This window comes from Epinephelus lanceolatus, chromosome 21 (assembly GCF_041903045.1).
Source record: "Epinephelus lanceolatus isolate andai-2023 chromosome 21, ASM4190304v1, whole genome shotgun sequence".
NCBI classification, from domain to species: Eukaryota; Metazoa; Chordata; class Actinopteri; order Perciformes; family Serranidae; genus Epinephelus; species Epinephelus lanceolatus.
The window spans coordinates 35,512,490-35,537,689 of NC_135754.1; the positions used below are offsets into that span (position 1 = coordinate 35,512,490).

At 42.1% G+C, this 25,200-nt stretch overlaps 1 protein-coding gene across 2 annotated transcripts in view; it reads right to left on the bottom strand.

The window, feature by feature from the left end:
- The window catches only part of stxbp4 (syntaxin binding protein 4), a 79,498-nt gene that overhangs the window by 34,920 nt on the left and 19,378 nt on the right, over positions 1–25,200 (bottom strand). For both annotated transcript variants that reach the window (XM_033610627.2, XM_033610629.2), the window contains exons 7-16: positions 24,637–24,790; positions 23,077–23,209; positions 21,751–21,857; positions 20,904–21,129; positions 20,538–20,619; positions 17,856–17,938; positions 16,038–16,134; positions 15,716–15,840; positions 11,859–11,948; positions 11,281–11,346 (exon numbers count right to left, since the gene is read on the bottom strand). In XM_033610627.2, coding sequence (XP_033466518.2) covers positions 11,281–11,346; positions 11,859–11,948; positions 15,716–15,840; positions 16,038–16,134; positions 17,856–17,938; positions 20,538–20,619; positions 20,904–21,129; positions 21,751–21,857; positions 23,077–23,209; positions 24,637–24,790 — 1,163 coding nt within the window. The remainder of the gene's footprint in view (positions 1–11,280; positions 11,347–11,858; positions 11,949–15,715; positions 15,841–16,037; positions 16,135–17,855; positions 17,939–20,537; positions 20,620–20,903; positions 21,130–21,750; positions 21,858–23,076; positions 23,210–24,636; positions 24,791–25,200) is intronic.

Sequence of the window (25,200 nt, forward strand, 5' to 3'; positions counted from 1 at the left end):
GACTAACCACTAAGCAGGCAGGTTGGGGTGGTGGATGGGTCACAAAGAAACGAACCTTTGCGTGGAACTTTTCCCTGGAGTTGTGTGTTTGAATCTGTGTGAACTTTGAGTAATTTTAAGGTACGACCTCACCATGTTTCTTTCCCTAATCCCAATCACAGTAACTTTTACTGCTTTAATTTAACCTCCGTAACTTTATGTTAATTACAAAACTGTATGTTAAGGATGTAAAGTCATTCGTGGGGAGCAAATTCTTAGGATATTGTACGAACTGTTCTATGAGAATATGTTTCCAGAGTGCATGTTGGCATTGTAAATTACTACATATGTGTTATGTGTTGAACATGTGGTGGACAAGATCATGTTTTGGCTTAAAATATCAGGTTTTCATGGCACTATCCTGGCAGGAAACACAGAGAGCATGTTTGGTGGCTATAAAGCTGCTTGAAACACAGCGCTGACTTGCAGGTTGTAGGTCTTGAACTGTGGTCTGCAGCTTAGCAGGCGTTCACTTCGCTGTCACTGTCATAGCTGAGCTGTCAGCTCATATGCTGCTTAAGTTTAGAAACGATATGAATAGTATTAAACGTATGTAACACATCTGTGATTTGCAGATGATGCCAGCATTTCCCTGTAGCAGCTGGGCTGAAAAACTATAGAAGACTAAAATACCATTAGAATATAACATTAAAATTTAAACAGTTATTTAAATTGTTCAGAAACACATATTTCATTTGTTTTAACTTGGCATTGTTATTTTATTTTATTTTATTTTATCTTACGTGCTAATTTTGTCTTGATTGTAGGTATCATACTGAAATAGTGACAGAGTAATAATGTATCTTATCCAGTGTTTTTTCACATCCATTTCATATTTGCACTTTCTAAAAGAATGGCACTGGACCAAACAAACAATTTCTAACTCTACCTGGTTATCTTTAATCACTTTAAACTCTCAGTAACTGTGTATAAGGTGGTGAAACCAGTGAAACCAGTGACTCTGTCCACGTGGTTTCAACAAAGCTCCACTTCACAGTCAGTGTTTGAGGCCAGGAGGGAAAACCAGCCCTCAGAGTGGAAGTTACATAACTGAAACAGACACCCGCAACAATTAAGACACTGTAACCCCCCTTGACTGGGAAGCAACCACTCCCAGTACTGTTGGCACACTGGCAACCAGTAACTCTAACCCTGTGGTAGTGAAACAAACACTAGAGCTTCTGCAGCGCTGCTCTCGTCCACAGTAAAGTGATCCTCAGAGGTAGCAAAAGATAACAAGGCTTTACAAATGAGTCGTGAATATTGTCATGCAGCTGAGGGAGCATGAGTCAGCACTAACACACCACTGAAGACACAGAGACGGACAGTTCTGCTCACAGTATTAGTACTGTTAATATTTCACTGTGAGTATAACTGCTGTCCACATACTTCTGTACACTTTTCATGTCCTGGTTTGGGCCCTGGAGGCTCAATTTGTCTCTTTGTTGGTTTTTCCATCAGAAAAGTTGTGGATAGTACCTGATACTTTTTTGTTATCACCTCGGTCATAGTTCCAAGTGAGCTGATCAGTTCTAGAAAGTGGAGTTTTATTCACTTGACCCAGATTTTTTTAAAAAAAGGCAACTACACCATACACTATTATCACCCACCTACAGTGCAGTCTTGGGATCCCTCCAGACGACTTCACACCCATCCACCCCTGGTCCCATCTGACCCTAACGACTCACATGGTGGCCAGGTGGGTCAACGACTCACATTGTGACCTTAACGACTCTGAAACTAAGAGCTCACGTGACCCCTACGACTCTGCAAGGCTTCCCACCCACACAGGGTTTATAGCCTGCAACTTCGTACCAGTCATTTAGAACTGAAGAAGCTTCTTGGATGAGAGGCGAAACGTCTTCAAGAAGCGCAAGCAAGTCCAGTTGCCTACGATATAGCACTTATGAATACACACATCATAACATTGTGCAAATAATGCAGCGCCACTGAAATCATCTATGTTTCTTACTGTTTTTGCTTTGTCTGTGACCCCAACGTCCCCCAGTCCACCCACACACACTTGACATGTCACCACGACACACTAAATAGCTAGCTAGAACCCAGTGTTGGGCTTGTTACTCTAAAAATGTAGTTTTATTTAGGTTCGGGAACAAAGACCACGCCTTGAACAAATCCCATTTCCGCCCAATAGTATTTAAGCACACCTGATGCATTCTCTCTCTCTTCGAGACATTTCTCACATCCCACCTGCCCAGTCCCTTTTTGCCTCTTACATCTTTTTCTCTGCTCCTTTCTGCATACAGGAACCAGTGGGGGCTCTATCTGAAGCTGAGCTCACGAAGAGGCAACTCCCCCATCCAGCCTCACTCCCGGGATCCGTCCTGCGTACCTGCGTACCGACCCAACACATTGACCATCGTGCTCACCTGCTACCCAGGAACCCAGCCTTCATCCCTCAACCCTTAAGGCCCTGGCACACCAAGTCGATGGTCGGCCGTTGACCAAAGTTGGGCCACCGGTGAGCGTCTGTCGCCCTAGTTTTTGCGGTGTGTCCTGCACCGTCGGCACTTTGGCGTCAGCGGCTTTTCGGCCGATTGGGCATGTTGAATTGCCGGCGGAGCTTGTGGGTGAGAGAGATCACTCTGATTGGCTGTTCAGGTTTTATTTCCTTGCCCAGTCCTCACTCTATATCCCTTGATCTTTACCCCGTCATCCCTAACCTTTCATTCATCTTTTCCTCCAGATTCATAATCCATCATACGCAATAAATCATTCAAAATCTTTACCTTGTTGGTGTGGTCTTTGTTAGTGAAAAATGTAATGTATTACTCGTTACTCTTTTCAAAAGTTATTTTACTTATTACTCCCTGCCAACAGTAATTTGTTACAGTACTGCTTATATTACTTTTCTGTTACACCCCCAAAAAATTGGTAATTGTGCATCGCTGGTAAGTGTAGCTGAGGCTAGATAGAGTGCAAATTATTATTATTATCATTATTATTATTATTATTATTATTATGCTGTTGTGATGTTGTATTTCAGGTCAACAGTGAGGTGATAGCAAAGTACAAGTAATTAGTTACACTACTTGTTACTGGAAAAATGAATATTATTACTGAAACGCGTTACAGGTGACAGGTTGGTGATATCTCAGATGAAGCCCAGGATGTTGGAATGACATGTTCAACAATCACATCTGGAGACAAAAGTCCAGGTGTCCACATACTTTTGGCAATATAATCTTCATTTTAGTTACTTCTGCCTTCAAATGACTCGCACTATACCAGAATAAGCTTCTAAGTTTTCTCCAAAGATCAGCATGACTGTTACCATGTGTATTTCCACAGTGTCTAAATATTTTCTCTCATTAGAGCAGCATTTAGAGGAGCAGCCCTGATGGAGGTGTGAGCTCCCTCTGTGTTTCTCTCATTGTTTTGTCGGCACACACACATGCATGAAGCAGTGATCTTGGCAGCCTCGCTGTCCTCCTGCGACGCCATCATATGTAGGGAGCGCTAACAGGACACACATGAAGCAAACGCAAGACATGTTTATTTCTGAACTACACTCGGAAATCACAAAATCACACACTGCGTGGACACACACATGCACACACTTGCACACACACACACACACACACACACACACACACAGAAGGAGTGAGAACAGTCCATCTGCTAGCTTCACTTTTCTCAGCAGGACTACGTGCAATTTCAAAATTCTGCAAATCCTTGTTCCAAGAAAAAAGGCTGTGTGTGTGTGTGTGTGTGTGTGTGTGTGTGAGGAAAGAAATGAGAGAGAGTGACTGAGAAACACAGATAGAGGAAGATAACAGAAGCCCACAGCGATGATAACTGACCAACCAAACACACGACACTGATCACGACTTCAGAGTCTGAAATGATACATTAGAAACCGGAGGTGTTCATAGCTGATTGTTTCATAATAAGAGTTGCATTATGTGCTGTTCTGACATTTTTCTTTCTGTTTCTGGCGTTTACATTTTAGTTTTTAAACGCACAATGCAACAGTTTTATGTCTGACATGCGTCAGTCCAGCGGGGTGGATAGTGTTGATTTTAAAAGAAGGAAATGGACATTAGGCAGGGCAGGGGCGGTTCGAGGACATTTGGAGGCCTCGACTTTCTTTCACATGAAAGACATCTTCAAGAAAATAATCAAAAAGCCTCTTTACTGTACATGATACATCATAATTCTCTCTCTAATATCTGTTTTATAGTGCTGTGAAAACATCAACACATTTCTCCTTCAAACAGCTGATTCATTCAAGTTTCTCACCAAAAATTACATTTTACAAGATTACAGTGAACACATCATGAGAAGGTTATAATTTTCCCAGTACTTATTTTTACTGAATAGAGCTCGAACGCTTCACAATGTAAATCAATGCAGCCTCCATGAGTTGTTGGTTGTGTCCACTGGCTGCTTAGAGGTAACAATAAGTAGCTGCTAATTGCTAACAGCTATCTCAACTAGCTCTATTCTGCCAATTTCAACACAGATTTTTTTTTCAGCATGGCAACGTCAAAAATTACATTAACACTCTCTTCTGAACTCTCCAGCAGATGGTTGCACCATCATTTGCTTGACTACTTAGTTCTGCTGTTTCAGCTGCTGATGCCTAAAGAATCCTGTATGTCCCAGTGCAGTCGCCAGAGGGAAATATTGGCATTGTACGTTTGTGCAAACCACATACACGTTACATTTGTACATTTCATATGTATCATATTAACACTTGTAAAGTGATGGTGTGACACCTAAACAAGATGCCTGCCAAGCTGCAGACCACTGCTCAAGAACAATGAACAACAAAACCAGCTGATTTCTCGTAAGACATCGCTGCACCTTCCAGCAGCTGTTTTTTTCTGAGACATTGCTGCGTTTTTTTGTCAGAATTTTACCCCCAAAACCGGGTATTTCAAACCAAACATGGATTTCTCCTAACAAAAGTGTTTCTTTTCCTTTTGCCTAAACCGAGCCACATGTTAATCACAGTGTTGTTGAAACATGAAGAAACATAAAGTTTCAACATGTCTGTGGTTTGAAAAAATTTACTGGTGCCAACATTTTTTCTGGTGATTGGATTGTAGGTCCAGAATGTAGAAAAACAAAAGCTATAAACAAAAATGTATTTGATGTCACACCAGCAGCACAATGACTCACATTTCACTCACGTGACCTCAAATGGTCTTTTTACCGACTATTTCAAGAAGAAGATACAGTTTATTTATACCCGAGGGGAAATTCAAGTTTTTTCACTCTTTTGTTTTACAAACAAGCCTGAAATACACACACATGCACAAGCAAGACCTATACATGCATTAAATGGAGGGATGTCAGAGTGAGGAGGCCGCCCTTGGACAGGCACCCCGAGCAGTTGGGGGTTTAGCGCCTTGATCAAGGGCACATCGGCAGTGCCCAGGAGGCGAACTGACACCTCACCAGCTACCAGTCCACGCTCCATACTTGGTCTGAACATGGACTTGAACCAGCCACCCTCCGGTTTCCAAGCCAAGTCCCTATGGACTGAGGTACTGCTGAACTGCTGAACTGCTATCTTAGCTTAGCTTAGCTTAGCTTAGCTTAGCTTAGCAAGGCTTCAGCAGAGGCAGAGTAGGGGTGACCGAACACATAGCAATGTCAGCATGACTACAGAGTGTGTGTATCATAGTGGCACAATATTCTTATGGAAGCTCAGCTGGTTGCAGCCATAAGAAAATGTTGCCATTGTACGTCTCTGCAAACCAGAAATGCATCAAATATGAGCGGACTTTGTCATCAGGAGGGGGATGGTGGCTGGTGTGACACCGAGTCGACACATCCACAAAGCTGCAGACCGTTGTTCAAGAGTGGGTTTTTTCCAGTGTGGTGGTGAAAAGGCCTAGAAATGTGACAGTTAGGGTCAAGTTAGAAGAAGAACATGTTTACCTAGATTGAACAACCTTGGATGAGACAGAGTGACGAGAGTAGAATGTTCCAAAACAAACATTGTGTGACATCGGAGCAGAACAAGCTGTATAAGGTGAAATAAGTGAAAGCTCTGGAAAGGTATGATGTCTTTTAACTGTTGTGTGGGGCTGTCTCATTGTTGCAGTTGTAAGCTGTGTCTTCAATAAACCCCCAGGGCTGTACGACCGACCTCGAGCCATAGAGTCTGCTTTCAACAACAGACACGACACGAGCATCCAATTGCCCCCTTTCCACTGGCCTTTGGCCTTTGGACTGAGACCACAGGGTGTTTTTTGGAAACATATGTCACATATCCATAACATGCCACTATTCTTTCTGGTGACTGGGTTGCTGTTGGAGTGTAGAGATGGAGTGTGATTGACTCTGTGTGTGTGTGTGTGTGTGTTTGTCTGGTCTCGCCTGGTTGGGTAACTAATGGATCCCAGCATGAGCTCCCTCACTCCAGCTGTGGCCTCGGGGGGTCTGTGGGGCCTGAGAGGCCCCCCATCTTGAAGCCTGACCTCCAGCTCTAATGAGGGAGCGTGTCACCCTCCAGCTCTCCCTCGCTGTGCACAAGCTGTATAGAGTGGCAGTTAAAGAGCGGCGGCTGGTTGTGTTTCAGTCCTGACCTCACTGAGAAGCGACGGTCACATTTGCATTTGCGGCAGTTTCTTGCTTTGTTTGCCTGTTATATAATACTGATGTAATGTCTCTGGCTCTGGGCTGCTGGTTTCACTGAAAGACATGACAGTGCCAGAGAAATGCCACCCTCAGAGGAAGGAATATTAAATGCACTTGAGGTTATTCAGGAGTGTGTGGACTGTGGACTGTGCATGTGTGGAACAGTAAACTGGATGCCTTTTTTTTGCACCATGTGTTTTTCTAAATTTTCCATGTGGTTCAGCCAAATACCAAAAACAAAGAAGCTCCTCTTCCTGCTGTCAGGAAGTAACCATCATGTTTTCTTGTGCACTTATGAGGATACTGCATTTACCACCAACCATTTACCAATGATTGCTTCCATCCTGGCTTTAGGCCTCAACTACTTTTGACTTGAAAAGCAACTTATAAGACCAAGGTGTGTTAGATGAAAAACTCAGACTGTTTGAACCGTTGGCTCTTTTATTGGATGTCCAGGGGTATTTGGTCTTTTGGGGAAGCTTATAAGTACCACTGCAGATGTAATGGAGATGCAATAGCCAGTGGACCCTGCAATTAAAACATTGCAAATAATAAGAACAGAATTATCCACTTTAGGTGCTCTCTTTGCAGCATTACAGGTTTCAGATCTCAGGCTAAGCAACTAAATTACTAGCTGTGAGGACCTGCAGGTATTTGGGGATGACTCCTTGAGAAATCCCCCTCAGAGGATTAAAGTTTGTCAGCTTATCTTGTCTGCACACGCTCATTAAATATGCAGAGAACACCACAGAGTGCTGAACCTGGAAGTCAGGTAGCTGTAATCTGCGTTGTGATGCAGCCCGGCTGGATTTAAGCAATTAAAAGTCACTGTTCCTGATCAACCTCTGCAGCTGACTCAGTCGCCAGAATAAATGTACGTTTCTGCAAACCATGGATATATTGTGTTTTCACTTTATACTTTATGTAACATGCTATACTTTACAATTCAACAATGCTGTGATTAACATGTGGTTACAATTATGCACAAAAACCACTCGGTTACTGTGAAAATATCACATTTTGGCTTAAAAAATACTCACTTATTGTGGCACAATCCTGACAGGAAATGCAGTGATGACTCTGTAAAAAGCAGCAGCTTTTCTTGTCACTATCCCCACTGGAAACACAGCAATGAGTCGCTATAAAAATGTTTGTTGGTCTTAAATAGTGGTCTGCAGCCGTTCTTAAACCTTCATCGTAACATGAGGTCTTTGTGTCAAATGAACAGTGTTGTGCTAGTTACTGAAAAATAGTAACTAGTTACCGTTACTAGTTACTTCATTAAAAAGTAACTCAGTTACTTAAACCAAAAAGTAATGTGTTACTGATAAAAGTAACTTTTTAGTTACTCCCCCCCCCCAAAAAAAAAACTCGACTTAGGACTCTTGTCTTGGCTCGCCATCACCATCACGCGCACTAGTGTCATCTATACTCTGAGTACGTCCTGGCTGTAGATGACTGAGTGGGGACGCTAGAGGGCGCTAGGTGCTTTTCTTTTTTGCAGTGTAGTTTTTCTAAGCCACAAAGAAGACAAACTCAGCCCTGCAGCCCAAAACATTTCCTAACTGTATTGGCTCATAGCTACATCGCCTAAGCAACGGTGGATGGAGTTTAACAAAGGGACTGTTAGACTATAACTTGACAAAACAATTGAGCGGTATAGCAAACATGCGACCGTCTTCTACAGTGGAGTCACTCGCTGTCAGGCAGCTAAACGTTTTACAACTACGGTACTTGGATACAAATATGGAAAATGAGCTAAAGAGAACATTTGAAGAGCTACATGATGATGTCAAGTCTGTCGCCCACCGCAGACATTATCTGTCCACAACAAAAGCTTCCTCGGGATAACAATGGATATCACGTCACTGGATATAACGTTACTGGGACTAAAAATCTACAGAAGCGCTACCGCTTAATGTAACGTTACAGCACTGTGGTGAGGCCAGCAGGTCGACAGTGACTTCAGAGATGGTGAGAGACGTGTTTCATTAAGATGCTCTGGTAAGAATTGTTCATATACCTCTATCTGACTTGACTATCTTTTATTGTTTAGGGTTAAAATGTTTTAGTGAAAGGGAACTTCAGTTTGTGAAGGAATACTGCATGCTGTGCGCTGTTTTAAAACCTGGCCAAAAATAACAGAGTAACGCACCGTTTGGTAACGGTAACTGAGTTACTGAATTTAAAAACTAATATGTTAGAGTATTAGTTACTGTCAAAACTAACGGCGTTACTGTAACACATTACTAATAACGCGTTACTGCCCAACACTGCAAATGAAACACTTCAGTGCCTTTTTTTTCACCCTCATGTCACAGCAAACAGACACCTGAGGACGGAAGAGTTTACACTTTCATGTGATCAAACCCTGTCCCTTCAAACAGACATCAGCTCTACATAAAAAAACACAGCCTCCTCGTTCACCTTAATGTGTTTGCATGTGACAGAGAAGCTTGAAAAAATAAGACGCTCACAGGTAAAGCTTTAAGACTGGATGCTGAATCCTTAATGTAAGGAATAATATCAGGACGGCGCTCAGATTTGAAGACTTAACAGAAAAGCTCGAACCAGCTGTGAGTTCCTTCACTGTGCAGGAAGTATTACAAATCGACTTCTACACAATGACAACCGAGGGATTAAAACAAATAAGCAAAATGGCCACAAACACCTATGTACTACACACTGAACCAGCTGAAAAGGGGTTTCAAATTTCTCATTAACTGATGTTTCTGGCATTGTGACTCTTGGAAAACTTGAGTTTCCTTCTCAGCGTGATTTTTCTTCAAATCGTTTCAGACCCAGAGAGGTTAGACTGTTCATATGTCACAATAAAACATCAAAGATTAGAGAAAAGCTGATCATAACCCTCGACTGCAAACCAGAGTGTCCTCAGCAACACCAAACTAATTCAGTAAACCTTTAAACACTCAGGAACTTTGGCGAAGAGGAGACAGAACAGGTGCATTCAAGACAGTGCAGCTGCGCACAGGACTTAAAAAAGGCCTGAACATGAAGCGTATGCTCCCTGTTTCTGCCCCTCAGATAGGAAATGTCCCGGCCGAGTCTTTGTTGCCGCGGTGCGTCTGTGAGCCGAGTCTAAATGTGGATATCGATCGTTTTATGCAACAGAATAAAAGTTGAGAGGCAGCGGAGTGGGAGGGAGCCGGAGAGGCTGAGACCCTTCAGCTGTGAAGCACAACAAACACACACACGAGGAGGAACCCTAAAAAAGACTCAACGGTCGCCTTCCACTCCTCCCACTGTCAGCCTGCTGCTGCTGTGTGAGTGCGCCTCAGCCTCCCACACACACACACACACACACACACACACACACACACACACACACAACAATAGGAAAAGAGGAAGGAAAGCTCACGGTGAGTTTAGTTGGTCTTTTACCGCAGCTTTAAGAGTGTGTGTGTGTGTGTGTGTGTGTGTGTGTGTGTGTGTAGGCATTTGTGCTTTACCTGCTGATCTATTTTGATAGAAGCACCCCTTAAGAAGCCCACACATACACACACACACACACACACACACACACACACACGCTCTCCCAGCAGGTACGAACCAACTATAGAAACCCAATAAACTCACTGCACCGTTCACACAGCATCAACATGAATGTACCTTTATGAACATTGTTATTGATGACGAGGTCGTTCTTTACTCCAGAAGGAGATTAAATATTTTTAGGAGCAAATTTTACATTTTTTTTTCTTCAGGTTTTCTGAAGAGGATCCTCTGACACCTAAATATGTTGCTCACAAAATGTGTTTATTGTTTTTATGCCTGTTTGGTGACGTTTTATCCGACATGAAATGGACTAAAATTCAAGTACGCTTTTACAGCAGACAGAAGGGTGTACAGTCTGTGTTTGAAGGATATATCCAGGATGTCAGACTGACTCAGCAGCAACAACAGGTTAAAAAGGCAAAGATAGTTAGAAGCTAAAGCCGAACTATAGGCTACAGATCACAGTGTAAAAGTGAACCACCACATCACTGCTGATCGCCACACAAGACAATGAATATAAAGGGAAACTTTGCTCCCCCTGGGGCCACCAGCTCTTGGACCTCCACCGCCAGATGGGCAGGGATCTCCAGGGTAAGTCAAACAACGTTCATCTGCACACACTGTGATGACACACAGCTGGTTGAATATGAGCAAAGTCTCCCTGCTTCCCTTCACTGGTTCCTGTACAGCAGGGTCGGTCTTTGTTTCACTGTTATAATCATTACAAAGCAAAAACAGCATGTGTATGCATTCAGTAGGCTATATCTTCAGTAGCTAGCTAGCTAACCCTACACTTTTCAGGGTTTAATTTTGGTTTTGGAACAGGGAAGAAACGTATATCTGTTTCCAACCTCTCCAGGTAACGAGCGTCATTTTGGCCAGGCCTTGCTCATAAAAGAGATCATTTGATCTCAAGCAAATCTGCCTGGTAAAATAAAGGTTAAATAGAAATAAAATTAAAATCCGAAAACACCAGCCTGAAAATGAAGCCAGTCTGGATTGGAGGGGCGGGACTTAGGGAAGGGTCAATTGGTTTGTTTTTAGCCACCTAGAAAAAATATATCAATTTCCAGAAACATGACCCGTGTCTCTGCATCAGGTATGACTCACCTGTTTCACTTTGCTGAGCTCCTCCTCCATCTGATGGTGAACTCTCTGAGACTCGACCAGCTGCTCCTGAAGATGAGGAACAAACAGGAAATCAACAAGTAGTACACAAACCACAGACTGTATAAACGTTACAGTTAACTTCCATGAACTGAAAATATACTTAAGTAGCAACAGCTGGCGCCCACCACTGAAAGTCCCTTAAATATGTACAACTTTAAGCTTTGACAACATTTAAACAGGTGACTTGTATAAAAATTCAGCTCCTGTGCAGTTGTCCTCAATGTTGAAATTATCTGTCGACACCAAACTGTTTTTGTACCAGGCTGTAAACATGTTTATTTCTGCTGTAAAGTTTTAACATGGAGGTCTGTGGGGACTGACTCGCTCTTGGAGTCAGCCTCAAGTGGACATTAGAGGAACTGCAGTTTTTGGTGCTCCAGTGTTGCCTTCATTTTCAACCCTGGAGGTTGCAGCTTTGATACCAGCAGGTCAAGGTCAGGTTATTTAAAGGTGAAATTGATTGATGTACTTCAGGTGTGTGTGTGTCCGTGTGTGTGTGTGTGTGTGTGTTGTTTTACCTGGAGCCTCTTGATCTCCCTCAGCGCCTCGATGTGCTCCTTCCTCAGCCTCTCCATCTCCTCCAGGTCCTCCGAGTCTGACTGTGACGACTGCACACAGACATCACATAAACTCTTAACCACTCAGACAACCTCAACATCTAAAAATAAATTCATTTTAAGTTATTTAAGTTACATCGCCACCGTATTTCTTTTCCTTAACCAACATAGCTTTATGTGTTCGCTGGGCGCTAACTCATTCGATATCACATGAACTGTTGTATGACGATACGCTGAATTATTTTAGGGGGGTGGAACCTTGAGTCCAAATAGAGTAATTCATTTAGGGTACACTTAATCAATAAATGTGTTTTTTATATCAAATTATTATTGAATAGCATTATAAACATGCTAAAGAAAAAAACAACAACTTTCGAGCCGCCATCAATCACTCTGACCAACAAACAGGCATTATTGAGGACTATTTTCAGCGGTGGATGAATCCACATTTGGTGCTCTGATGAATATTTGTGGCAGCAGGACAGTGTGTGTGTGTGTGTGTGTGTCAGTGTGTTCTTATTGATACTGTGTGACCTCGGTGGTGTAGAAAATCTTTACACCCTGCTGATTGGATGGTTCATGTGTCAACAGATCGATGTCGGAGCGACCACATTGATGTGACTCTGAGCAGCGTACCGGCACATCACCCACAGCTGATCGTCACACATGACGATGACAGAGGCCTGATGACTCTGATGGTGTCACTTCCTGTCATGTGCTGCATGTAGACACTCACACGTTTATTTATCCTGCTGATTAAACAGAGTTCTTAATGAACCCTCTGTCTGGTTTCTGATTTAAGAAAACAAGAAATATTTTTACACAAAAAATGACTTCAAGTGGTTTATGGTTTCAGCTGTTCTTTTATAAATTGTTGAGTTGAATTTATCACCAAACATCAGATTTCATACCTTAAAAAAAAACATTATCAAGATCAATATAAGTGCCAGGTTGCACAAAACACCTTAAGTTCAGATTTTCCTAAAGTCCTTGTTAAGGTTCCCTTAAAATAAAATCAGTTGCACAAAACACTGTTAAGTCTTCTCCTTAAGGTTTCTTGAAAATGCTCACTCACGTTTTCTCCTTGTTTCAGTCTTAAATTAAAGGAATCCCCAGACCATTGCACAAAAGACCTTAGCAACCAAAGTAAGGGGAAAAAAACCCTAAGGAACCTTTGACTTTATCTTAACTGCTTCATGACCGAGTTTGTGGTGATTAATAAAAAACTAACACATCCTGCGAAGAGTGTTCGGCAACGATTTTCTTTTCTTCCTACAATCATTTTCTGTTTTCTGTATTTTGGATCAAATTGACTTTGCAGTTTGTGCTCTCTATGACTGTCTTCCGCCAGAAGTTTAATCTTTTCCTCCTCTGACCAGTAAGATTTTCTTATCTTCCTTTCTTCTGCCATTTTTTCACTATGCCGAGCCACACAAGGGCAACTTTGTGAGACGATAACAGGCGTCACAAACGTGAGTCCAAGCAAACAAACAATCTCCATGGAAAGTGTTAACATTAAATCTCTTTCAACAAAGTAAATGAGTTAGCGTCTTTCCTTAAAGGGAAATTTCGGTTTATTTCAACCTGTCTCCTATCGTCCTAAATTTGTTTCAAGAGACTAGTGACATAAAATAATAGTTAGCATGTTAGCCGTTAGCCTAGATACAGCCGGGGCGCATAGTAGCGTCAGACCTGTTAAAACATAAGTGAACGGGCAACCTTTAAGTGCAAAGTCAGTCCACTAAACAAGCTTTTTTTTCCACAAAGACCGCCTCATATCGTTAGGATAAATGTCGGAGAACATGTAGAAAACGACATGTAAACGTGTTGTCTTACCTTACCGGTGTGCTGCCATGTTTGTTTACCATTTAGCTCTGCTTTCCAAAGCGCGGCCGAAATATATCTGGCGAGCTCTTGATAAAGCCCAGCTGGATACTACTCCAGGTGGAGGTGTCTCGTCCTCGGTCACATCCAGACCTTGAAAATAAGGCTGCAACCGGTCCCATTCCTTGCAACAGAGGCATTCCTCTTCTGTGGGCACTGGGGCACAGCATTCACAGGCACACCACCAATCTCCAGAGCTACGCAGCCTTGCAGCAGCCATTCCTCCTCTCTCGTCCTCTACCTGTTGCACCTCTCTCTCTCTCCTCCTCCGTTCTTCAATTTCACGAAGCTCTTCGTCAGTGTATTCTGGCTCAAATAAATAAGGGCGGCCATCAAACTCTGCAAAATCAAATTCCTCCTCCACAAAGTCGAAGTCTGGCAAAAAGTCAGCCATTATTCTATAAATCTTTCATAAAATAAATGAATTAACTTTTCAGGCTACTGTCCGGTTCTGCCTTCCAGCTGTTGCTGCTTGTTCTCGCGAGATTTCAGGCACGGTATGAGATCGCTGCTTGTTCTCGCGATATTTCGGCCGCGCTTTGGAAAGCAGAGCTAAATGGTAAACAAACATGGCAGCACACCGGTAAGGTAAGACAACACGTTTACATGTCGTTTTCTATATGTTCTCTGACATTTATCCTAACGATATGAGGTGGTCTTTGTGGAAAAAAAGCTTGTTTAGTGGACTAACTTTGCACTTGAAGGTTGCCCGTTCACTTACGTTTTAACAGGTCTGACGCTAATATGCACCCCGGCTGTATCTAGGCTAACGGCTAACATGCTAACTATTATTTTTATGTCACTAGTCACTTGAAACACATTTAGGACGATAGGAGACAGGTTGAAATAAACCGAAATTTCCCTTTAAGGAAACCTTTTATAGGATTCTGTGCAACTGTGCAAGTTCCTCAGCTGTGGAGAAACTAAGCCTTGAGTGTTATACGAAAGGACAAAACTTAAGGGGTTTTGTGCAACCTGTCCTTGAAATTTAAAGGCCTACTTATGGACAGTTGAGTAAACGTACTTAGTTACATTCTGCTATGAATATCTTATTTTTTCATCAACCTTTAGCCAACAGTTGAGCATCTCAGCTGTTACAGTAAGACCACCATCTTTAATTTTCACACTTTCACAAATTCAGTCACCACAATCTTTCGTTGTTCTTTCATCATCATCAAATTTCTCAGGGATCAATCAATCAATGCAAAGATTATTTAGAACATGTGAATTTGTCCCAGCCAAATAAAAACATGAAAATAGCAGAGAACTTTTATTTCAACGAACTGCTAGAACCCGACTTCTAGATGCAGCCGTGCCTCCAGTAAAGTACAATGATTGCTTTCTGCCATAGAACGGAAAGAAGATGAAGCAACTATGCGTGGTTTCATTTGGGAAGTACCATGTCATTTCCACCATACGTTGATGCAGGAAAGGCAAATAATTGGTGCATAAAAATTCACCAGAGTGTGTTTGTTGTTGGAAGAAAAAAACGTCAATTCACGTTGTCCCGATGTAGTGCTTTTATTTTGAAAGAGACTGTATGCAAACTGTGCATTTCCTGTGAAAACAGAAGTGTATTTTGAAAACAGACAATGCATGTAACAGGCTGAAATTGACACGGCGTCCCAGAACGTCAACAACCAACACACCCAGGGTACCTTGGACGTCATATGTGGACGTGGAAAGTCCATGACCAAATGTGAGCCGAAACACCAAATAAGACTGAATCTGGGGTTGGCTTCTACTTTTATTTTCACTGGCGAGCGTGTTTGCAAAAATTAACCAACAACCCTGCAGAGTATACTTTTAATAAAACCTCCCGGTTCTGGTTAAGAGCTAAACTATAGAGGTGAACTGACTCTGTTCGGTGTGTTTTTAAACCATCTGAACTCTGTAGTTTGTGACCCAGCAGCAGATCTGTAATGAGCTCTCACCTGTGCGTTGGTCAGTGACTCCAACAAACTGTACAGGTCATCAGACGTTAACCTCGACCCTGGCTGGCTGACGGTCAACTCCTCCAGCTGAGGCTTAAACAGCTCCCTGATCAGGCTCTCAAAATCTACACAAAGTACACACAAGTATACACATGTGCAATGTTGCTTCAGGGTGTTTACAGATCACATTCTTAGCAGATAAACCTCTCATCACAAACACTGGTTTAGGGTTAAATCTGTAAATGTGACTATACGTGATTTATTTCAGGTTAAACAGGGGGAATGTGGGAGTTGAGGGTGAGGATGTGTGTTGCAGTCTTACCTGTGAAGGCCACCGTCCCTGCTGAATCAGCTCGTAGTCTGGACCTGAGCGCCTGCCGCTGAGCGTCTGTGGGTTTCAGACCGAGCAGATCCAGAGCCTGCACACACACACACACACACACAGATCAATACACACAGTGGTGACGCCCCTGAAACAAACATTGACATGCTGTCACCATCTAATGAAATCCCTGTACCGCCCTGATTTAAGGTCCATGTTTGAGATGACGGGGAAAAAAATAAAACATTTTAGGAGTCAAAAAAGGAAAGAAAGTAAATCTTCAACTTAGCTGACAACATGATAATTAGCAGACTTAGATATGCATGGTTTTCAGTGGACAACAGAGGCTGTGGCCTGAGGCAGAAACTGACCTACAAGGCTGGTTTTCAAAGTATTAACACACATTTATTAACATTATAGAAACACAGCTGTTGACTCTGATCCTCTCTTAGCGTCCAAATCTTTCTGTTCAGTTACAAACAATGACATTAAATTTATAGAAAAATGCACATTACAAGTTCCCAAATCTTAAATGTTTTACTTTAACTGACCAACAATTTAGAAAACCCCAAATTATTCCTTTTAAAATGAAACTCCAATCACCACTTTGTAGTTGTGTGCACTTAACAGAAGATCTATACAATCAGCACAGTTTCAAGATTAGAGTCACCAATTCAGTATCTGACCAAATGTCTCCCCTTCTGTTCCTGAGATATGACGTTAAAACATGATGATGTCACAGTCAAGCTGACCTTTGACCTTTTGGATGTAAAATGTAATCACTTCATTATTTTATCCTGTTAAATGTTTGGGTGAAATTTTGTAGTAATTATCTGGTCTTGTGCCTGATCTGTTGGGCCGGCTACTCCCCCGCCGTTGGATGGTCTCTGGAGTAAGGAATCCCGGGTGTGCGAGAGGGTGTACGCCCCCTCATCCCGCTTGCTTCTTGATTTCAATTACCTCTTTTATCCAACGTTTGAATTTATTGGTCTCTGATGTGATTATTTTGCCCTTGTCCCAGTCCATGATGTGGTTATTTCTCCTGCAGTGATCTGTGATAAAAGAGGCAATCGAAATCAGGAAGCGGGCGAGCGGCACCATCAACCAGGATAAGAGGGCGTGCACCCTCTCGCACCCCACAGACCATCCAACGGCGGGGGGTGTGGCCAGCCTGACAGACTCTGATAGCTAATAAATGACACGTCAGCAACACGTCGGATGACACTTCTGAGGAAGACTGGAGTCACAGCTGAAACTGTCAAGCAGGTAAAAGAAACATCTCCGACACTTTGTTGTCTGAAGATAAGAAAATTCTAAATTCTTCTAAAAAGAAGAAAAAATGAATCAAATCAATCTGTTCTGGAGTTATAGCTAAAGACATGTTGAGGTCACAGTGACCTTGACCTTTGACCACCAAAATCTAATCAGTTAATCCCTGATCAAGTGGACATTTGTGCCAAATCTGAAGAAATTCCCCAAAGGTGCTCTTTGGATATCTGTATGTTCTTCACAAGAAAGGGACAGACAGGAAACCCAAACCATAATGCCTCCAACCAGAGAGTGTACCCTAAAATGTTAATCAAGTATCAGATCTGTTTTGGGTTAATATTTCTGTCAATCAACAAATCAATTGATTAATCACATCAGCACTAACAAAACCTGATGAGAGAAAATACACACAGGACTGAAAGCTACAGTGAAACAGAGGCTAACCTGGTAGTCGGGATGGACTCTGGATCTTTAAAACAAAGAGTACATATATATATTATAAATATGAAACTAAATCACACACACACACACACACACACACACACACACCTGCTCCATCCTCTCCAGTTTGAGGCGACAGCTGGTATCAAGGGAGCACTTCCTGTGAGAAGGCTGCTGACTGCTGGTCGGCTCTGCGGACAGAGATAAAACTTGCCTTAATTAAAACATGTCTATCAGTAAACAACAATAAGGTCACATCAACACAAACATGTTGTCCTGAGCAGAACACTGAGCTTTGGCCTCATAAAAGAGAGCACGACTAATCTTATCATCTTATCAAATCTTTTTTTGCTATTAATGAGCTCTAAATAATACAGATGTCATCTGTCATGATTCTGATGCAAAGATTTGTTTTATTCTGGCTTGTTTTTTTAAAGATGCCAACCCTCATGACAAAATTTGACTTTTATTGGAAACAAAAATAAAATAAATAAATAAATTCAGTCTGATTATGAGGCCAGACTGATGTCTACAGACGCTGTTGCTCTGTGAAGCTGCAGCCACCAGCCCAGTTCAAACCATGTTGAGATGACGAAAATCACCTTGCTCGGCACGATGTTACATTATCACACCCTCTCTGTTTCATCTCACATGCAGATACTTGGAGAGATAACGTGCAGAAATGTGTAGGATGAAGTGTAAACGGGTTGTGCTTCTTCAAAAATCAATAACACCAGTATTTTTGGTTCCAGCTACATTGTCATCGCAGGTCATCATCTTTCCAAGCACCAGATAATGATGGTACAGAGGTGTATGTGTGTGTGTGTGTGTGTGTGTGTGTGTGTGTGTGTGGAATCTTGCCTCAAGGCATATCTGTCATATTAAACGCCTGAATAATAGATCGCTGGAACGCTCTGTGCTACAGGAATCAGTGGTGCTGCAGGTCAGGCTATTCTCACAAATTTTTTGTATGTTTTCCTATGAAAAGCAATGGACACAAATTTGAGGTATTTTGAAATGCTGCAATCACCTGACCAATGCGCTGACAGCAGTAAACAAGGAAGCAGTCCCAAGCACTTCTAAGGAGGCAGGTTGGGGTGGTGGATGGGATGGGACACAAAGAACCAGTCTTTCGCCTGGGACTTTCCTCTGAAGTCTTGTGTTTGGATTCCTGTGGACTTTGAGTCATTTTAAGGTACGTCCTGACAGTGACATCGGCCATCCTTGAACCTCTCACACTGTGCGACATAGGACCACCATTTTACAACCACCACCAAAGATATCACCACGTTTCTTTGAACAACCAAAATTGCACACTTTGCAACCTGCTTCCACCCCAGCTCCTCCTTTTCCTGTTGTGTCTGACTTATCAATGTAATTTCTGTTTGTCACTGATGCTGCTCTGCTCTGTTACTTTGCTGGTACTTTGCTGCTGCTCTCCCTGCCTCAGGCTTTCCACGCAGGCACATGGAAGGGCAGAGAGGTTTGCTCTGTCTGCCTTAACTGTTTCCACGTGTGAAAGTTCATAGCAGTGTGGTCTCTCTGCTTTAGGTTTTCCACGCAGGCACATGGAAGGGCAGAGAGGTTTGCTCTCTCTGCCTTAACTGTTTCCACGTGTGAAAGGGCATAGCAGTGTGGTCTCTCTGCTTTAGGTTTTCTACATAGCTGCGTGGAAGAGTGTGGAGGTGTGTTCCATCTGCCTTAAGGCTTTCCTCATTTGCACGTGGAAGGGCGAAGACGTGTGCTCTCTCCGCCTTTGGCTTTCTTAGGAGAGGCAGAGAGGCCATAACAGGCCTTACTGCCAAATATAATACTGCAAATAGAAATAAAGTTTTCTTTGACTAACACAGTTACATTTTAATTAATGTAAAAATACTTTTACTTGAGTGCAATATTCTATACTCGTTCCACATCTGGAAAACCATACAAACAACACAGCATCAATGTTTGCAGTCGTTTTCCATTTCTTTTGGTTTGGGTGTCTCCTCGGTAGGAGGGGTGGGGGGTGTTTTACACTATCTCAAAATCTGTCCACTACTCTTTCTGAGGTGTTTATCTCCCTCAGGCTTCCCACAAATTAAACCAAAGCTTAATAATCCAGATATTCCTACAGACAGGTTTAGTGGTACGACTGAAGCGAATGTTGGAGGTTCTCTAACACAGGTATCTGCCCTCAACGTCCTCCATCGTCTGTACTGGAATGTCTGGTGATCACTGGTGTGACGTCGACAATCCACAGAGATGCACATATGGAGAAAGACCTCAGGATCCCTCTCACACACAGAGACAAGATGATGCTTCGGACCTCTGCGGCCAATTGTAGGCCAGACCCCCCGCCTGCCTCACTTCCTCCTCTGACAGACAGCCAACCACACGCCATCTGTCCCTGTCCTGCTGCCTCCTCCTCCCCCTTCATTCGTCTCCATCAGGACGGCTGCCCGGTTTTCATTTGCACCTCATTTACACCAGTTCTTAATGTCTTTCAGTGGGTTTTTATTCACCTGTTTTTATTTGCATTTTAAAGAAAATCTAAGCAAGAGGTCGAGTTAAAGTGTTTCCTGTCTGAGGTGTGAAGTTGATAAAATTAGTATCGGACTGAGTGAATAAATGATGCCGTATATGAAGTATGAAGCTTTGACTGGAGCTCTTTCAATCACCTCTTCTTCCTCTGCAGTGGTTTAATGGCACCGACTGGAGAATTAGCTTCACCAGATGTTTATATATAACATATTAATATTCACACAACAGGAGTGGATTATAACCATGAAGTAGAGAAAGACAGATTCATACCAGGGTTCATATCAGTGATGCTGTCACTCTCTGGTGGGGAGGACACACGTGTCGGCTCTGTTCTGACTGCAGACACTCGCACCTGCAAACGTTAACACAACATATGAATAATGGGTTGATAAGAGTGTGTTCACATGTGTGTTCATGTGTTTGTGTGTGTCATGACCTCAGTTTAGTGCAGTGAGAGCGATAATGCGCCGATTTTACAGAAGGTGGTGGTGTAACATGAAGTCACATATATTTGTAAGATGATTTAATTCAGGTTGAAAGTTGATCCTAGTCAGTGAGACCAATTTTAAGTGCTCCAGAGTTTATTCAAGACTAAACCAGTACAGCTTTTATCCTGGTCTGTACTGAAGCTCACACCTGGCTGACGTTGACCGCCGGCAGAGTCTCACTGGCAGGGTTTCTGCTGGAGGTGATTTTGGTGACCACGGCAGGCTGAGGAGGCATGGCCCCCAGCCCCGGGGGCCTCGTCTGGGGCCCACCTCCACCACCAGACCCCTGCATGGAGATGGGGCTGTGAGGCCCGCTGCTGGAGCTGGAGGAAGACCGCCGCCGGATGAAGGCGATTTCCACCGTGGGGTCTGGTCTACAATACAGAGGACAAGTCGCTGTTTATAACGTGATGCATGAAGCATTTTTAGACATCCATTCATAAAGTTCACAACAGAAACAAGAGTATTCATAGCTTTTGTTTGCAGTAGACCAAATTTAACCCTTTTTCTCACAAATATATAATACAGAGAAAAAAAGGAAAATAAAAAAAGTCAAATTTCTAATTTTAAATATTAAACACTGAAAATGATATTTCTGACTATCCAAGAAAGTACAAAATTGAAATGTAATGCAAAGACTCTTCTACCTGTCATCACTGATGACGTCACAATCATTTAGAAATTGATGTATTTTATGTCTTGTTAGACTATATTTCAAAAAACGAATTCGCAAATTAACTGCCCCGGTAAAGTCTGTGTGATTTCTGATTCACTCTAAATAAACTAATGACTAAACCTGAATCCACAAAATACATACATCCGCAAACATCCATATGCAGTGTACTATACCTGCCTTTAAGAGAAGATAATCGCTTTAAGTATGTATGTTCAGTCTGTATAAGTTTATCATGGATTTACAAATAGCTATTGTCATTGTATAGAGCCAAACTTTTGAATGATTTATGCCTTTGAAAAAGTCTCCAGGTGTGTTGGACCTGAGTTTGGTGCGTGTCAGGATGCTCCTGGCCTCCTCATATGTCACTCCAATCAGAGACTCTTTGTTGATGGACACCAGCTGGTCTCCGACCTGCAGCCTGCCATCCTTAAACAGCACAGATACAAAGAAACCTTCAGATCCTGCTGTTCAACAAGCTAACTGGGCTTCTGGGATGAAGAAAAATAATTTATGTTTTTGGTGACATTATCTGTGTTTTGTTTTGCTCTTACCCATAGTACACGGAATTACAACAATCTAAACATGATGAAATAAAAGCAGCTGTGACATTATCGATACAAGATATTTGCCTTCAGGCTGGACGAACATGGATGACCAAGTAAGTAATTCACATTTGACAAAGAAAATAAATAAATATATCATATTAATCAGTGAAAGTTAAATATTTTGTTTAAGATAAATCTGTTTGTCATCTGCATAACAGTGGTGGTGAATTTTCTGCTCGAGAAAGTTAGAAGTGGAAACATAAAATGAAACAAAAAAGTGTGGAAAAAAGAATGGAGCCTAGGGGAACACCACAGGTTAAGCAGGGTTTATACTTTTGCAGTAAATCAACACCATACCTACAGCGTAGGCTCTGCGTAGATCCATACTAGTCTATGTTGTAGCCTAACATGCACCTCCTCAATAATGTATCTCCACGTAGTGGCAACGCAGACCTCCTGTTCATTTTTGTAAACTGAAAACTATTGCCCTCGATGGAAACAAAGCCTATAATTTACTCTTATTTCACAGATAATAAACAATAAATGTTGAGACAGTACAGCCCCCACAGTATTTTAAGTGATTTGTCTTGGCTTCATATGAGTAGAGGAGATCTGCTGGCTGCTAGGCTAATTTATGCAGTGTAAAATGTAATAAGGTTATGTTAATGTAAACAACATGGGTGTTTATGAAGGAATAAAACATTCCAACATGCTCTGGATTTTCCTCATAACTTTAGTGAAGTCCGAACACAGATCAGTGATTACACTTCCTCTGTCCTCTCCACGCTCTACTCTCTCTCCCCCTTCTCTTTTTTCCCCAAGACTAAATATATTAAACTACTGTTATAACTTTTTTTAAATGTTCTTTTTTTTATTTCACTGCTTTTTATTTCATTTGATTTTAAAGGCCTTTGTCACTGCGTTTATTTTGTTTTCATAATATTATGTTAAGAATGTTTTCTTAATATAATATATATATATATATATATATATATATATATATATTATAAATGTTGTAAAAAGGAAATGATGTAACATCACACAGTCCAAATGACGTCAATACTTTTGTTCACATTAAAGCTCTCAGTGAGGACGCTGACCTTCTGGCAGTCTCCTCCAGACACTATTTCCTGAATGAACACCATTGGTCCTTCTGCGCGGTTAGCTCCGCCCTTGATGACGAGCCCCAGGCCTGTTCCCTTGGATACGCATATCAACTGAATGACACTGTCACTGGGGAGAGAGACAGAGAGGATGACACTAAGCATTATTAAAAGCCACAAAGCCATGCTGCCGCTCACATTCAATCCCACCGTGACATAATCTCTAACCCTCCTCCTCCTCCTCCTCTTCCTCCTCCTCCCCTCTATGTGTATCTCTCTCTGGTCTTCCTACACTTCCCTGTGAAATTGCTGAAGATGCTTTTCACTATTTTTAGCTGTTGCTGTTGCTCCAATGCTGCAGAAATACAATTTAACAGTTTACATAACCACCTTCTAAAAACACAAAACAATAGAGCTGTTATTTGAGCACACACTGCATGTACATGTAGTTTGATCACAGCAGTGAATCCCTGAGTGGTTTTAATTTGTTCCCAGTTTTTGTTTTATGGTCTCTTTTCCTGTTTTGGAGAAACGCAGAAAAAATAGACAATATTCATTCATCTGTGGTCTCTCAGTCAAAAGCTTAATTTAAGCCAAATTTCTATCCATGACCTCATCACATGTTTCGGTGATGAACTTTCCACGTCAAGATATGGCGTGCAAGGTACCCTGGGTGCATTGGTTGTTAACTTTCTGGGACACCAGACGTCAGTTTTCATACAGTCTCTTTCAAAATAAAAGCACAACGCTGGTACAATGCTGTAAATTGACATTTTTTTCCCTCAACAACAAACGCACATGGTTGGATTTAGAAAAAAAAGAGCAGGGTTTGGCTTTACAATCAAAAGGTAAGTCAGTGGTTCTTTGACCCATCCACCATCCTTCTGCCTGTCCTATTTGGACTTTCGTCCCCATAACTTACGTTGTTGTCCCGTCACGTTTCCCCCTGACGCCTCTGGGCATCGTTAAACAATACTGGTGAATGGCTATGTATCATGCCAACATGTAAGGAGGTTTTTATTGTCTGTGTTTGACGCAGGAAGTCACTGACTAAGTGCCGGTTTTCAACGACGTCGGATAGAGACTGGGTTGATGTATGAGCGCTTTAATTTAAAGACTTACATGAAATTTAACTCACAGTCAGAGCTGTGATTGGCCAGACTCCTGACAACTACACTATTGGCCAGAGGTTTTTTCATTTAATTGTTTACACACTGTTACTGTTGTAAAATGTTTAACTTCAAAGATGGCTGTCTTTAAATGGAAGTAATGGGGAAACTGTGAATGTTAAAACAAAAAATGAATAAACTGTAAGATGGAATTAAATCAGTCAACAAACTGTAAAGTAAACCAAACAATAAATTATTTATTAATTGACTTTACTCAAACACTGCACAGCATTTTTATTATCCTGTCGGGACCTTTCTGACTTTGTAACACTACTTTATCCAAACTTTTAGGATTGACAGAGCAGAGCAGGCCTCACTGTAGAATCCATAAGAACAGACAAGTTATTTCTATAAAGGTTGAAATGTGCTGCAGCCGTGTGATTCCTACCTGAAGGCATGCGTGGGAGTGTGCACAGTGTAGGGGGGGTTGGCAGAGTAAGAGGAGGCGTGGGTGTAGGCGGTGACCCCCTCTTTAGGACTGAGGAGCTGGGGGCTCTCTGATCTGGAAGAGGAGGAGGAGGAGGCCGTGTCTGTCAGCTTTCCTGAACAGAGACGAGAGAAGAAGAAGAAGAAAACGGGAGAGGTGAGCAGGAAGAGGTGGGAGACAGAGAAGAAGAAAGAGGGAGAGGGAAATAGAAAGAGAGTAGGAGGGAGATGGAGACGGAGGGAGGAGGTGGAGAGTGGTGGATGATGGGACGAAGAGCGAGATGGAGGTGGAGAGACAAGAGAACACAGGTTCAATCAGATCACTTTATTAATATCAGTAATCAAAGATTTCTAACTGTGGCATCAAACTAAAATCACACAATAAAGTGGAGTGACTGTCTCATATTTCTGTCCCTGTGGGGACACATGTTAAACCCTGAGAGAGAGGACAGTTTAGACACATTCATTTTGGGACATCTTTGTAAAGTAAGTCAAATAAGAGGAAATACAGTATTTTTAAATTAGG